Raw genomic sequence first — 16,052 nt, 5'->3', positions numbered from 1 at the left:
TGAGTGAAACATCCTAGTGAAACATCGTGAGAGAAACATCGTGAGTGAGAGAAGCATCGTGAGTAAGAGAAACATTGTTAGTGGGAAGCATCGTGAGAGAAACATCGCGAGTAAGAGAAACATCGTGAGTGAGAGAAGCATCATGAGTAAGAGAAGTAACGTGAGAGAAACATCGTGAGAAATATCATGAGAGAAACATCGTGAGTCAGAGAAACGTCGTGAGTGAGAGAAGCATCGTGAGTAAGAGAATCATTGTGAGTGAGAGAATCATTGTGAGTGAGAGAATCATTGTGAGTGAGAGAAGCATCACGAGTGAGAGAAGCTTCGTGAGAGAAACATCGTGAGTGATAGAAGCATCGCGAGAGAAACATCGTGAGAGAAACATCCTAAGTGAAACATCTTGAGAGAAATATCGTGAGAGAAACATCGTGAGTGAGAAAAGTGAGTGAAGCATCGTGAGAGAAACATCGTGAGTGAGAGAAGCATTTTGAGTGAGAAAAGCATTGTGAGTGAAACATCGTGAGTGAAAGAAACATCATGAGAGAAAAATCGTGAGAGAAACATCTTAAGTGAAAGAAGCATGGTGATAGAAACATCGTGAGAGAAACTTCGTGAGAGAAACATCGTGAAAGAAACATCGTGAGTGAAACATCGTGAGAGAAACATCGTGAGAGCTGCGCGGGCAAGCCAGTTTTCTCTTCCTCCAGGATGGGAGAGTTGTTTTTTTTTTTTTGCCTGTTGCATTTTATGTCCATTTTTGATTTACAAGTGAGCGAAAGCCAGTCCCTTCGTGGGGTAGCTAGTTTAAGTAATTATTTTGTACCTACGGTCCCGACGCGAGGTGCGTGGCCGATCAAATGTAGACAGCTTGTACTGTCAGCACAGACAGCCTATGCTGTCTGCCAGCTTAGTTCATATTTCGCGGCACTTAAGTGCTTCCCTCTCTAGGCCTACCCAGATCAATGAGTCGCTGGGCCCACTCACTCTCACTTCACGGACGACTGACTTGGGAGGCACAAGTGCTCCCCACCACGGACTGGCTTGCGGTCACTCCCTCACACTGCTCGTTGTGTACTCACTCCTATCCAATTAAAGCCAAACTAGTCCACGGTCGTATCATTGCTACCTACGCTACCTCCATCGGCACTAAACCGTTGTTCAACAGCAAGAACAGCAATAACAAAGCATCGTGAGTGAAACATGAGAGAAACATCGTGAGTGAGAGAAGCATCATGAGTGAAATATCGTGAGAGAAACATCGTGAAACATCGTGAGAGAATCATTGAAACGTCAAATCTAGACTTAGTATTTGAGCAGAGGAAAACATTAAATCAGCATAACCCAAGTCTTTTATGCAAGTTCGGAAAAAGTAGACTAATTGTTGGGGACAATATAGAATTGCAGAGCCACTGTAGTAAAGGGAAAAAATGTGAGGTATTAAATAGTTTAATACTGAATTCAGAAAAGACCTTTTAATTGTAGTGGATTTTTATGCTCGGAAAGTTCATATGGAAGATGTTGAAATAAAGAAGAGGATGCGAGAGAATTCGCAGTTGACAAAAAAAAAATATGGAAAAAAATAGCATTTTGGATTTTACAAGAATATGCCAAGGATTGGATTTATATTATCCACTTTATGAAATTCACCATCACTCCATCACTGTCTTGTTAGAGGGGCGCCGATGTTATAGTTCAAAACCGCAAGTATCCTCATCCACTTCTGCGTTCACTTCTTTCACATCCCCATTTATAAATACATTAAACAACTGTGGTTACATCACGCATTCCCCAGATCTACTTTTACTGGACAATAATCTACCTCTCTCCTACATACCCTAACCTGAGCCTCACTATCCTCGTAAATGCACTGTAAATACTTGTCTTTACTTACGTTATCCTTTTTAAAACCTTGTTCAACTGCGATCACTTAATTCTTTCAATAACAATTACCATACACCTTACCAGGTATAATAAACAGGCTTATTCCCCTATAATTCTTACACTCTTTTTTGTCACCTTTGCCTTTATAAGACCATGCATTCTCTCTGTCAATCCCTAGGGACTTCCCCCTCTTTCATGCATTAAATAAAAGCGCAAATCATTTCAAAATTATATCCCCAAATGCTTTTAACATTTGTCTTGGTCCCATCAACCGCAGCTGCTTCACCGCATATCATTTTACCAGCAGCCTCACACATTTTACCCACAGCCTCACACATTTTACCCACACCCTCACAAATTTTACCCACAGCCTCACACATTTTACCCACAGCCTCACACATTTTACCCACAGCCTCACACATTTTACCCACAGCCTCACACATTTTACCCACAGCCTCACACATTTTACCCACAGCCTCACACATTTTAAAGATATTACGAAAAAGTATATTAGCATACAAATGGAAAATGCAAGGCCCTTTAAACTCTAAGCCGATTTCGTTGACAACTGCTATTATCAAATAATTGGAAGAAGCCTCTTGAGAAAATATGATTTATATACTTACAGAACAAAAACCTACTACTGTTAAGCTTTTCTGATTTGAGTCTACAAATTCATGCATAACTAATCGTTCAATTTAGTATGACAGTCTCTGAGAGGGAATGTGAAAGAGAAACCAGTAATAACAATATTCAAATTCCCGCAAATGACTCGGGTTAATATGGACTCACTGAGAGAGGTACATGTAACCAGAACATCACTCTTCTTCAGAGTCTCCTGTCCTAGTGCTGATTCAGTTGCAGACTCTACCACAGACACCATTATATATACAGCAGGATCAGGCAGGACTACAAAGACACCTGGACAGGCTGAACACGTAGTCCAGCAACTGGGTTCTCAAATTCATCCCCGCCAAATGCAAAGTCATGAAGACTGGGGAAGGGCAAAGAAGACAGCAGAGTATAGGCTAGGTGGCCAAAGATTGCAAACTTCTTTCAAGGAGAAAGATCTTGGGGTGAGCGTAACACCGAGCACGTCTCCGGAAGCACACATCAACTGATACCTTAGTAATGAATCGCTCAAGACACTGTACACTGTGTACGTCAGGCCCATACTGGAGTATGCAGCACCAGTTTGTAACCCACACCTGGTCAAGCACGTCAAGAAATTAGAGAAAGTGCAAAGGTTTGTAACAAGGTTGGTTCCGGAGCTCAGGGGAATGCCCTACGAAGAAAGGTTGAGGGAAATCGGCTTGACGACTCTGGAGGACAGGAGGTTCACGGGAAGCATGATAACGACATACAAAATACTGCGTGGAATAGATAAGGTGGACAGAGCCAGGATGTTCCAGAGAGGGGACACAAACAAGGAGTCACAACTGGAAGCTGAAGACTCAGACGAGTCACATGGATGTTAGGAGGTATTTCTTCAGTCATACAGTTGTCAGGAAGTGGAACAGTGTAGCAAGTGATGTAGTGGAGGCAGGAACCATATATAGCTTTAAGACGAGGTATTTATTATTTATTTATTTATTTATTTCCAATTTGTGCACACATACAGAGGTACAAAAAAATACAGATAAGAGCAGTATGCCAAAGCCACTTATACTATGCATAGCATTACGGGCTGGCTTAAAATTAACTTAAGATTAACTAAGCAATGATTATTATTATTATTATAATCAAAAAGAAGCGCTAAGCCACAAGGACTATACAGCGCTGCTACTAAGCAATGATGAAATCAGTGATAAAACATTAATGTAAACAGATAACTATAAAGCACAAGTGAGTATTACAAAGACAGGTCATATGGTTGCATTCAGTTAGGTAGTGATTCTGTTTGGTAGTGTATTTAAAAAATAATAAAGTTAGATTGGGTTTTAGGTTTAACATTTATGTGATATAATTGTGAGAAACATTTAAGATATACAATTTATAATGTTCAGTTATTCAGTATTTATTTGGTTTTGGGTGAGTAAGTAATCTTTGAGAAGAGACTTGAATTTATAAACAGGTTGTGTTTCTTTTATATTTACAGGTAATGAATTCCAGATTTTAGGGCCTTTTATGTGCATTGAGTTTTTGCATAGTGTGAGATGGACACGAGGAACATCAAAGAGTGATCTGTGCCTTGTGTTATGGTCATGTGTTCTGTTGAGGTTGGCAAGGAGATGTTTGAGGGGAGGGTTAATATCAGAGTTAAGTGTTCTATGTATGTAATAGGTGCAGTAATAAGTATGGATGTTTTGTATGGTGAGTAGGTTTAGTGTATTGAATATTGGTGGAGTGTGCTGCCTGTAGTGAGAATTTGTTATCATTCTAACTGCAGCCTTTTGTTGGGTAATTAGTGGTCTGAGATGGTTAATTGTTGTTGAGCCCCATGCACAAATTCCATAGGTGAGATAGGGGTAAATAAGAGAGTGATATAGGGCCAGGAGGGCTGACTGTGGAACATAGTACCGTATCTTCGATAGTATGCCTACAGTCTTGGAAATTTTCTTAGAAATTTGATGTATATGTGTATGAAATTTGAGTCTATTATCAAGGTGGATTCCTAAGAATTTTCCCTCTGTTAGTTTTGTGATAGGTGATCCATTTATCATTATGTTAAGAGGGACATCTGTAGCTCTGTTACCAAACTGAATGAAGTAGGTTTTGTCAATGTTTAGTGTAAGTTTGTTAGTCCTCATCCAGGTAGATATTTTCTGTAATTCGGTATTTACAGTATTGGCTAGCGTGACTGGGCTCGGGTGAGAGAAGACGTATGTAGTGTCATCTGCAAATAGTGTGGGTTTGAGTAATTGCGAAGCATTTGGAAGGTCATTTATGTATAGGAGAAAGAGAAGAGGGCCAAGGACACTTCCCTGTGGGACACCAACTGTAATTGGTTGTGCAGAAGAGTTTGCCCCATTTGCGTACACATATTGGCTTCTGTTGCTGAGGTAAGACTTGAGGTAGTTGAGGGAGTGCCCTCTTATACCATAGTGTGACAATTTTACGTGGAGCAAGTCATGGTCAACTGTATCAAAAGCTTTACGTAAGTCAATGAAGATCCCCAGTGGGACTTCTTTTTTCTCTATTGCAGTGTATATATGTTCTAGCATGTGTATAATAGCATCATTAGTATTTTTATTAGGCCTGAATCCAAATTGGCAGGGGTTGAGTATGTTTTGGGAGATAAGGTAGGAGTAGATTCGTTTATGAGTTAATTTTTCGAAGATTTTTGAGAGAGGGTGTAAGTTGGATATTGGCCTATAGTTATTCAACTCTGTTTGGTCTCCTCCTTTGTGGATCGGGGTGACCCTTGCTATTTTGAGTACTGTAGGGAAGGTGGAGGATTCAATGGATTTGTTAAAGAGTGTTGCAATGATTGGTGATAGCACTTGTGACACTTTTTTGTATATAAGGGGTGGTAAGGTATTTAAATCTCCTGCCTTGTTTTTTAGTGTGTTGATAATAAGGGAGACTTCGTATGGGTTAGTCGGAGCTAGGAACAGTGTGTTCGGGTAGTTGCCGGTGAGGTAGTCATTTGGTGGGGTATCTGAGCTTGGGATTTTATTGGCAAGGTTTTGTCCTATAGTGGAGAAGAAATCATTGAGTCTGTTTGCTGTTTCTGTTGGTGGGAGTTGGGGTTCATCTGTTTTTGCTAATTTTATTTCGCTATTTCGTGATATCTTTTTTGTTCCCAGAATTTCTGATAGGGTTTTCCAGGTCTTTTTTATATCACCTCGTAAGTTGGATAATCTGTTCTCATAATACAATTTTTTTGCCCTTCTTATCAGGCTGGTTAGGATTGACGAGTAACGTTTTGTTTGGTCTCTGGTTATGACAAAGCTCAGGGAGCAGAGAGAGGACCTAGTACCTATCAGTGAAGAGGCGGGGCCTGGAGCTGAGTCTCGACCCTTGCAACCACAATTAGTTAAGTTATAATCACTTTAACCAGGCACAATAAAACAGGGCTCTGATAACAATTACATAAATGATGACCTAAAGAAGTATATCGAGAGGATGACCTTACTGTCATTAAGAGTATACTCCAGACACACATTGTTACAAAGGAGGAGGAGAAGGAGGAGGCTGGAGAGGCATGTCCTATGTAGTTAAATAACAAAGCTCTTCAAAGGTAGTGGACTCTCTGAAGAACGAAAATTAACTGTGGCTAGATAATTAGAAAACACTGAGCTCAAATTGAAAACATTATACAGAGTCCAGGATCGCCAAAAGGAGTTAACCATAAATGAAACAGAAAACTCCAAAATATTTTTTTTAATTTACAAAACCCAAGTTGAAAATAACGTTCAGTATCTGGCCTTTGATTAAATATGGGACAAATACCGATGTCAATAAAGAAATAATTGGAATAGTTAAATCCCAGTATGACTCAGTGTTCAGTGAGTCACTGATTGGCCTAAAGATTGAGAACCACTTAGTTCTTCAAGAATAAGACTCAAAATGCTGCAGACATCTCCCTAATATAGGATATAATTGTAACCCCACTTGACTTCCAAGAAGCCATTGATTGCATGCCCATGCACTCTGTCCCAGGCCATGACTCGTAAAACTCCATACTCAAATACAGTAGTGGGCATAAGTGGGCATATTATTTGGGACAGTGATGAATTGTGATATTTATATGGAAAATTAATATTTATTTGAAAAAAATACACGGCAATGGTATGGCAGAATTGATTTAATAAGAGATATAACTGCCTTTTCCTTTTTAAACATTGCTACACACTTTGGCATAGAATCGACCAATGTTGGTATCGACCAATGTGGTATCATGTCCAATGTGGTATCAGGTCCAATGTGATATAAGGTCCTGATAACAGCAGCAATTAGCTTCTCCATTCGGTTTTTGCCAAAGATTCTCAACTGAATTGAGGTCAGGGGAATTTCTAGGCCAATTTAGAACGCTTAATCCATTCTTCTCGAAGAATGTCACCATTTTTCTGGAAGTGTGGCATGAAGCAAGATTCTGATGGTAAATACCTTCTCCATCACAAGATCTATATGCACAGTGAGAAGTTGCCAGAATTGCCTTTTGTCACTGTTCAAGTCGTTCAGGACCTTTATCAGCAGAACTACCCCAAAAAATCTTCCTAGGTGGGTGTTTTGGTGCTTATTGAATGTGTCCATTCTCGAGAGGTTCGCTTTGTTCAATCTCACTGCCACTGATCTGTATCCATGTACGGCAAAATGCACCTCATCCGAAAATATAATTTTTCTCCATTCCTCTGCTGTCCATCCCTTATGATGGAGTGTCCAGAGAAGCCATTTTGTCTTCATAGTTGCAGTCAATGTTTCTTTAACGGTTTTCTGACAGTTCTGCCAATTTCAAAGAGCCTTCGTCGAACAGTTGAAGAATCAATATTTACGCAGCTGAAGCCGAATCTCTTTCTATATCTTTACTGGTTTTCTTGGGATCCATCACACTATTTTTAATAACTCTGTCATCGTGAGGTGCTGTCTTTCGTTTTCTTGCACTTCTTCCTCAACACACCGCTATACAATCACCATCATCAGCTCTCTTCAGAATCTGTTCAACTGTTGACTTCGCTAGGCTCAAATTTTCGGCGATCTGATACTCAAATCATCATGTTTTCTAGGAGCTCCAATATTTTCGCGCTTCCTAAGTGTAACATTCATCATGAATTTCAGCAGTAATCATGAACTAAAAGAGAATTTGGCGAAACCACATTCTCTCGCGGAATAGCATTACAGAATAACAGCTGTTGTAGAAGTGACGAGAGTCACAGGGTAACACCACACATGGATGTCTGCCAGAAGTCAGTAGAAAACTCTTCTGAAAAGAAAAGAACCCAAACTACAATAATTAAGGTGGAGACTAACACATAAGAACATAAAAAAGAAGGAACACTGCAACAGGCCTACTGACTCATGTGGAGCAGGTCCATGTCCTCCCACCGGATTAGACCAATGACCCACTACCCCCGGATAAGACCAATGACCCACACAGTCTGGCCACCTCCACTCAAGGAGCACGGCACCAGACCCAGCAGCACAAGCTAGTCAGGTCCAACTCACACCCACCCACACCCACTCATGTATTATCTAACCTATTTTTAAAACTACACAACGTTTTAGCCTCAATAACTGTACTCGGGAGTTTGTTCCACTCATCCACAACTCTATTACCAAACCAGTGCTTTCCTATATCCTTCCTGAATCTGAATTTTTCCAACTTGAAACCATTGCTGCGAGTCCTGTCTTGGCTGGAAATTTTCAGCACGCTATTTACATCCCCTTTATTTATTCCTGTTTTCCATTTATACACCTCGATCATATCCCCCCTAATTCTACGCCTTTCTAGAGAGTGAAGATTCAGGGCCCTCAGTCTATCCTCATAGGGAAGATTTCTGATGCATGGGATTATCTTTGTCATCCTCCTTTGTACGTTTTTCAGAGCATTTATATCCATTCTGTAATACGGTGACCAGAACTGAGCAGCAGTCTAAATGAGGCCTAACCAAGGATATATAGAGTTGAAGAACAACCTGAGGACTTCTATTATTTATACTTCTAGATATGAAGCCAAGAATTCTGTTAGCTTTATTGCGAACACTAATGCACTGTTGTCTTGGTTTTAGATTACTGCTTACCAGAACTCCTAAATACTTTTCGGAATCAGTAGTATTAAGATCTACATTATTTAGTTTATGTGGCATGGTTATTTAACTGTCCAACATTTAGAACTTTGCATTTGTCAATATTAAACTGCATCTGCCACTTCTCCGACCATTGCATCAGTCTATTCAAAGCATCCTGGAGTGCTCTAGTATCCTCATTAGAATGAATTGGACGGCCTATTTTGGTGTCATCAGCAAATTTGCTTATGTCGCTATTTATTCCCTTATCTATGTCGCTTATGTAAATTGTGAACAACAACGAGCCCAACACTGACCCCTGAGGGACACCGCTTGTGACGTGCCCCCATTCTGATTTCTCCCCATTAATGCAAACTCTCTACTGTCTATTTGTCAGCCATACCTCTACCCAGGAAATTTTTTTTCCTATTCCGTGTGCCTTAAGTTTCCTCAATAGCCTCTGGTGTGGAACTCTATCGAAAGCCTTACTGAAGTCCATATACACAATATCATATTCATTACCATGATCTGCCTCCTCAAACACTTTAGTGAAGAAAGTTAGTAAATTTGTAAGACAGGAACGCCCCTTTGTAAAACCGTGTTGAGATTCATTAATCAATCTGTGCCTATCAAGATGGCTACGAATTGCTTCGGCAATTAATGATTCCATAAATTTTCCCACTATGGATGTAAGGCTTATTGGTCTATGGTTCGAAGCCAAGGACCTGTCACCTGCCTTGTAAATAGGTATTACATTTGCCATTTTCCACTTATCCGGCACTATGCCAGTTTGTAGTGATATGTTAAAAAGGTTAGCCAAAGGTATGCTAAGTTCCTCTTTACATTCCTTTAACACTCTTACAAACAGTTCATCAGGACCTGGGGATTTGTTACGTTTTAGTTTCTCTATTTGTCTGAGGACCATGTCACTAGTTACCGCAATCGTGCATAGTTTATCATCCTGTTCTACATAATCTATTATTTCAGGAATATCGCTAGTATTTTCCTGGGTGAAAACTGAGAGGAAGTAGGTATTTAGAATTTCACACATATCCTTATCACTGTCAGTGATCTGACCAGAGTTACTTTTAAGTGGGCCAATCTTGTCCCTAATCTTACTTCTGTATACCTGAAAGAACCCTTTTGGGTTAGTCTTTGAATCCCTTGCGACCGTAGCCTCATGATCCCTTTTTGCTTTTCTTATTCCTTTCTTTATTTCTCTCTTTAATTGAATATATTGATTTCTTAACTGCTCATCCCCTCTTTTGATACGCCTATATATGCCTCTCTTTTGACCAATGAGATGTTTTAATCTATTGTTCATCCATTTGTGATCATTTTTGTTGGATCTAATTTCCCTACGCCGAACAAAAGTTGTCTGGGCAGCTAGAACTATGCTCTGGAAAACGTCCTATTGGCAACCAAGATCACCTACCTGACCCATAGTCAGGACATCCCAATTTAGCCCACCCAGGTAATTTTTCAGTCCCATGAAGTCGGCCAAGCGAAAATCTGGGACAGAGATTTGATTGCAGTTATCTGGGTAATTCCATGATATATTGAAACTAAGTGATTTGTGATCACTTTCCCCAAGCTCATCATTAACCTCAAGATTATTAATTAGTGAATCTTTGTTGGCAAGAACCAAGTCAAGCAGATTGTTTCCTCTAGTTGGTTCTGTCACAACCTGTTCTATAAAGCAATCCTGAACCGTATCAAGAAAGGCACTAGACTCAAGATTTCGTGCCATATTGTCCCAATCAATTTGTCTAAAGTTAAAATCTCCCATTATCACAACATTTTCATTTCTAGATGCCTTATGAATTACGTCCCATAACAGCTTACTGCACTCCCTATCAAGGTTTGGGGGCCTATAAATCACACCCAAAATTAATTTGTCACGTCCTTCGAGAAACTGTAGCCAAACAGATTCTGTGTTCGATGTTTCTAATCTTATATCATGTCAAAGACAACAATTTAAATTTTCTCTGACATACATCGGCACTCCACCACCCTTCCTGTTGACCCTGTCAGTGTGGAATAGTTTATAACCCTGTATGTTGCATTCAGAAGGCATTTCTCTATCTTTCAGGTTGAACCAGGTCTCTGTTATACCAATAATATCTATATTACTTGCAAGTAATCTTAGCTCATATATCTTATTTCTTAGACTCCTACTATTTGTATAGTAAACCTTAAGGGAGCTAGTCCCTCGTTGCCCTCTACTATCTCTCTTTGTTGATCAATCGATTTGTCATTACTAGCAACTTTATTTTGAATATTGTCTTTTAAATATATCCCTGAGGTATCCCGGTAATAACTGCTGTTTTTAACTCTAATACTGCAACCTGATTGTTTCCCACAAACTCCCATACCTCTATAATCTATCAGTTTAAATTCCTAAACAAGTCATCAATTACCCTCTCAATTGAATTGGCTAATGCAACCACTCCATGAGATTACCACAAAATTTACTCCAGTCCTAATTAATTTTCATACTAGTGTACTCTAAGGAGATAAAGCCTAGACACCGGAATCATCCCAGCCATTACAAACTGTTCATATTGCCCCACTCCACACACGTTGTAGTAATACAATCGCAAAAGCACGAGACCAATTGTCGTAACATACAACAACAATTGCTTTTAAATGGTTTTAAGCAGCAAGATTAAGAGTCACATGGAATCGCGGTATCTGCACAAGCCAGGTCAACATGGGTTCAGAACAGGTAGCTCCTGTCTTTTGCAATTGCTAGATCATTTACACACAAACCATACCCCGGCCGGGATTGAACCCGCGGTCAGAGAGTCTCAAAACTCCAGACCGTCGCGTTAGCCACTAGAGTTTTGAGACTCTCTGACCGCGGGTTCAATCCCAGCCGGGGTATGGTTTGTTTGCAATCGTGTCATTACGATTTCGTGAGTCACATTTACACAGTCTAGGATGATCTTGAAGAAAAAGAAAATGGTATCTAGTATACACTGACTTCGAAAAAGTCTTGATAAATGCGACCATGAAGTAATTACTCACAAAATGGGTGAGGTATGAATAACTAGGAAACTGAGTAGATGGGGATTTAACTTCCTAACAAACAGAACCCAAAGATTAATAGTAAACAGAGTTAAATCAGTGACTGCTACAGAGAAAACTTCTGTCGTCCCGGTTCTTTCTTTTTCTCATATCTGTTTTAAACAAGGGCATAAATCATAGCATTGGATCATCTGTGGCAGACGTTACAAAAATTTGCAAGTAGCATCCACAGAAGAAACATCGAGAATCCAAGCTGATATAAATGAAGTCTTTCATTGGTTACTGACAACAATATGATGTTCATTGAGGACAAATATTAGTTATTACGTCACGGAAAAATGGATGGAATAAAACAGAATCAACGTACAAGACAAACTCAAACTTCTCAATAGAACATAAGTTATGTGAGAGATCTGGGAGTGAAAATGTCAGAATTTCTCACTTTCAAGGAGCGTTATTATCGCAAATGCAAGAAAAAATGTTTGGTTAGATAATTAGAATCTTCAAAACACGATGTGCTCTTCAGGGCACTTGTTCTTTCTTGTACTAACATCCCCCGTCAAGACAGGCGAAGTTGTTGAGCTAGAAAATATACAGCGAACCTTCGCAGGTTCAGTCAAGAACCTAGATTATCGGGCGCGCTTGAAGTCCCTAGAAGTGAACTTAATAAAAAGTCAATACTGGATGTACTGTTCCCAAATCTGCACACCAAAATTATTGCTTATAAAAACAAAGTGCTTGGTAGATGGTACAGGAGAGACTTAATGAAAAGCAGGAGAGCGAAGAACACACTGAGAAATAACTCAAGTGTTAAAGAACCGAGACTCTTCAACGCTCTCCCTTCATGCATAAGAAAGATTACCAGAAAAAAAAAAGTAGCTGTCTTCAAGAGGGAACTAGACATATTCCTCGAAGCAGTTCCTGATCAGCTGGTTTGTGTGGTATACATAGAACTTTAAGTTGCGGTCACCAAAATCTTGATCGATCACATTAGCAACGGAGAGATCTGGTCAGGGAATATGCCGCGGATGCGGTGATCTTCGGAAGTAACTCCAGGTAAACTCCACTACACCTGATACTACAAATACGTGATTGTAAACCGGTAATTACACTTACAAACACACTAACACTCACACTCATTCTCACTGACTCTCAAATTCACACAAACACACTCACACGTTCAAGGACGTCCTAACAAACACTTAATCAAACACTCACTCATTCGTTCATTTACAGACTTTCACACTAACAAATACACTTACATCATGACTGTCTCATTATGCCACCACACTCACCGTCTTGTTTCCTCTGTTATGAACAATACAGTGAAGGTAGGCGATGTCGTCCTTCAGAGCTGTCACGTTCTGAGGTGGAGATGGATCAAACATCGGACCTTGAGCATTGGGGAACCAGGGATCAGGTCGTCTGTGCCCGCCTGTTGTCAGAGGGTCAGGGAAGATCAAGCCAGACCCAGGAATGGGTCGTCTGAACCCACCAGGTGTTGTCAGAGGGTCAGGGAAGATGAAACCAGATCTGCTGCCATGGTAACCAGATCTCAGCTTCCTGCCATAGGACGGCGGTCCTTAGACACGTAAAAAGAAAAAAATTAATGTTAGTGTATTTTCCAGGTGAAATTTCTTAAATAAATTTATATTATTTTCTTAATTGTTTTATGTAGACAAAATGTAGTTAAATCATACCACGGGTGGGGTTAGAACCCGCGATCAAAGAGTCATGAAACTCCAAACCAACGCGTTAGCCACTGATCGAGGGTTCTAACCCCGCTCGTGGTATGGTTTGTTTGCCATCGTGTCGTTACGATTTCACGAGTTAGTAAAACGTAATGGTTGATACACTCTAACTGCACGATGGTCGTTAAAAACTGCAGTTTATCACAAAACAAACAATTAACAATACTTTAGTACCTAAAACTCAGATTAAAGTTAACTTTTACAGACAGGTATTTACATATTTTTTAAAAAATACTCTGAGAGGTATATATCTCTCAGCTTAATTATACCGAGAGACAATTTCTCTGTAATATTAATCTCTCTCACTATATATAAATTACGAGGCGTTTATCTCTGTGTATATATAATGGAAGGAACTTGCTTTCATAAATTCACTTATATATAGTTGAAGGGGTCGAGTCTTAGCTCATGGCCCCGTTCCTTCGCATACTATGGAAAAAGTGTTTATAACTGTGTATAAAATCCGTCCATGCACTTTTACATAAACAAATTTTCACTTGCCTTATTCGGCAAGAACAGCGTTGCTATTTAAGCCAAAATCGCAAGAGTTACATGTTCAACACGACATATATAGCATATTTCGTGCCGAATAGGTGAAATTTGCGATTACAGCTTCCATAGCAACGCTCTTCTTGCCGAATAAAGCAAACGAAAATTTATGTAACAATATCGCCAAAAAAATGAATATATATATATATATATATATATTATATATATAGTTCTGAACATAACGAAAAAAATATATTTCATTGCGTTTATTATTTAATTATTGTAAACTTATCTAAAATATATTTATTTGGACTAGGCTAAATTAAATTGCGTTTGTTATAAGAAGGTCAGGCAAGTTTTCTAAGGTTGTTTTGGTACAAAATTATTAATTTTTACGTTAACATAAATGAAAAAATATATATTTAAACCTATAAGAGAAAATCTTAGAAAGGACGCAATTTTTAATGAGCTCTTGTTAATTGACCAATTTTATCTATTTAGCACGATATATATAGGAAAGAGCAAGGTGATCAGGATAAAAATTTAGGTCACGATAGATTTGATATCAGATTGGAGGGAGAGAGTATGGAGGAGGTGAATGTAGTCAGATATTTGTGAGTGAATGTGTCAGCAGATGGGTCTATGAAGGATGAGGTGAATCATAGAATTGATGAGGGGGAAAAGAGTGAGTGGTGCACTCAGGAGTCTGTGGAGACAAAGAACTTTGTCCATGGAAGCAAAGAGGGAAATGTATGATAGTATAGTTATACTAACACTCTTGTGTGGGTGTGAAGCATGGGTGAAGAATGTTGCAACAAGGAGAAGGCTGGAGGCAGTGGAGATGTCGTGTCTTAGGGCAATGTGTGGTGTGAATATAATGCAGAGAATTCGTAGTTTGGAAATTAGGAGGTGTGGAATTACCAAAACTGTTATCCAGAGGGCTGAGGAAGGGTTGTTGAGGTGGTTTAGACATGTAGAGAGGCTGGAACAAAATAGAATGACTTCGAGACTGTATTAATCTGTAGTGGAAGGAAGGCGGGGTAGGGGTCGGCCTGGGAAAGGTTGCAGGGAGGGGGTAAAGGAGGTTTTGTGTGCGAGGGGCTTGGACTTCCAGCAGGCATGAGTGAGCGTGTTAGATAAGAGCAAAGGAAGGCAAATGATTTTTAGGACTTGACGTGCTGTTGGAGTGTAAGGTAACATGGAAGGATTCAGGGAAACCGGCAGGCTGGACTCGAGTCCTGGAGATTGAAAGTACAATGTCTGCACTCTGAAGGATGTTACTGTTGCAGTTTTATAAACTGTAATATAAAGCATCTCTCTGGCAAGACAGTGATGGAGTGAATGATGGTGAAAGTTTTTGGGAAACTGCTGATGTGTTAATAAAAAATAATTATATATATAAAACTCAAGGTTCTCCCTGGAGCTGTTTGAATATTTTCTTCTCCTACCACCCCCTATATTTTATATTCTATGTGAACATTTATTAATAAACAGAATACATTTACATTTTTCCCCATGATCCCAAGGTCTCTGATCCCACTGGGACAAATTGATATTGATGGCATATGTCCCTGTACTTGCTGATCTTGTACTCCTCCCTGTGGTCAGCAGCTCCTCCCTGTCGCCCCACACTGTGATGGATATAGGTGTCAGTCAGTGTGGACACAGGTATAGTCCCATGCTAAGAGTTTGCAATTCTTCCAAGGATAGATGGTGATCCCATCGGGATGGTTTGCTGGGTTGTGGGTATTGTTGGCTGCTAGTGATCGGTGCTCCCTCTCGGCTGGGCATCCAGCTGTAGCAAGGGTTCTCTTAATGATGTCGTTGACCTCATTGTATCTTGCATAGCAGCCCTTAGTTTTGGAACAGTTAAGACCATGTAGACCGTATTGGTCTGCTTGTGCTTTGCTGCAAATACACGTATATTCTGTGTGAATTGGGGCAGCAAGACGCAGAACCACTGCAATACGGAGGGTCTTAGGGTCGAGTCGCGTTCCCATTGCTGATATAGGAACTGTTTGGAGGAAGTCCCCAGAGTGAGGTGCTCTCACAGCCTGGAGACGGGCAGTCTCCCTATCTCATGTTACAGCCCTGAGCATGTTGGCAAGCACCTTTTCAGCGATCGGGCCATCCCAGCTTGACTGTTTGTGAGCCAGTGCTGCACTAGGGTTTGATGCTGAAGCAGCAAGAGTCTCCCATTCGGTGATGGCACTGGCGTAGCTAGGGTCCTGTA

The 16,052-nt window shown here is 40.0% G+C and overlaps 1 protein-coding gene across 1 annotated transcript in view; it reads right to left on the bottom strand.

Annotated features, from left to right (window-relative positions):
- LOC138854131 (zwei Ig domain protein zig-8-like) overlaps positions 1 to 13,154 on the bottom strand; it is an 86,441-nt gene extending 73,287 nt beyond the window's left edge. Inside the window, exon 1 of the mRNA XM_070095341.1 lies at positions 12,875 to 13,154. Within this exon, the coding sequence (XP_069951442.1) occupies positions 12,875 to 12,967 (93 nt within the window). The 5' untranslated portion in view covers positions 12,968 to 13,154. The remainder of the gene's footprint in view (positions 1 to 12,874) is intronic.
- Positions 13,155 to 16,052: the final 2,898 nt, after the last annotated feature.

The sequence above is a fragment of the Cherax quadricarinatus genome, chromosome 50 (genome assembly GCF_038502225.1).
Source record: "Cherax quadricarinatus isolate ZL_2023a chromosome 50, ASM3850222v1, whole genome shotgun sequence".
Taxonomy (NCBI): Eukaryota; Metazoa; Arthropoda; class Malacostraca; order Decapoda; family Parastacidae; genus Cherax; species Cherax quadricarinatus.
Note: the sequence above shows the minus strand (reverse complement) of the source record. Positions and strands in the feature narration are given on the sequence as shown.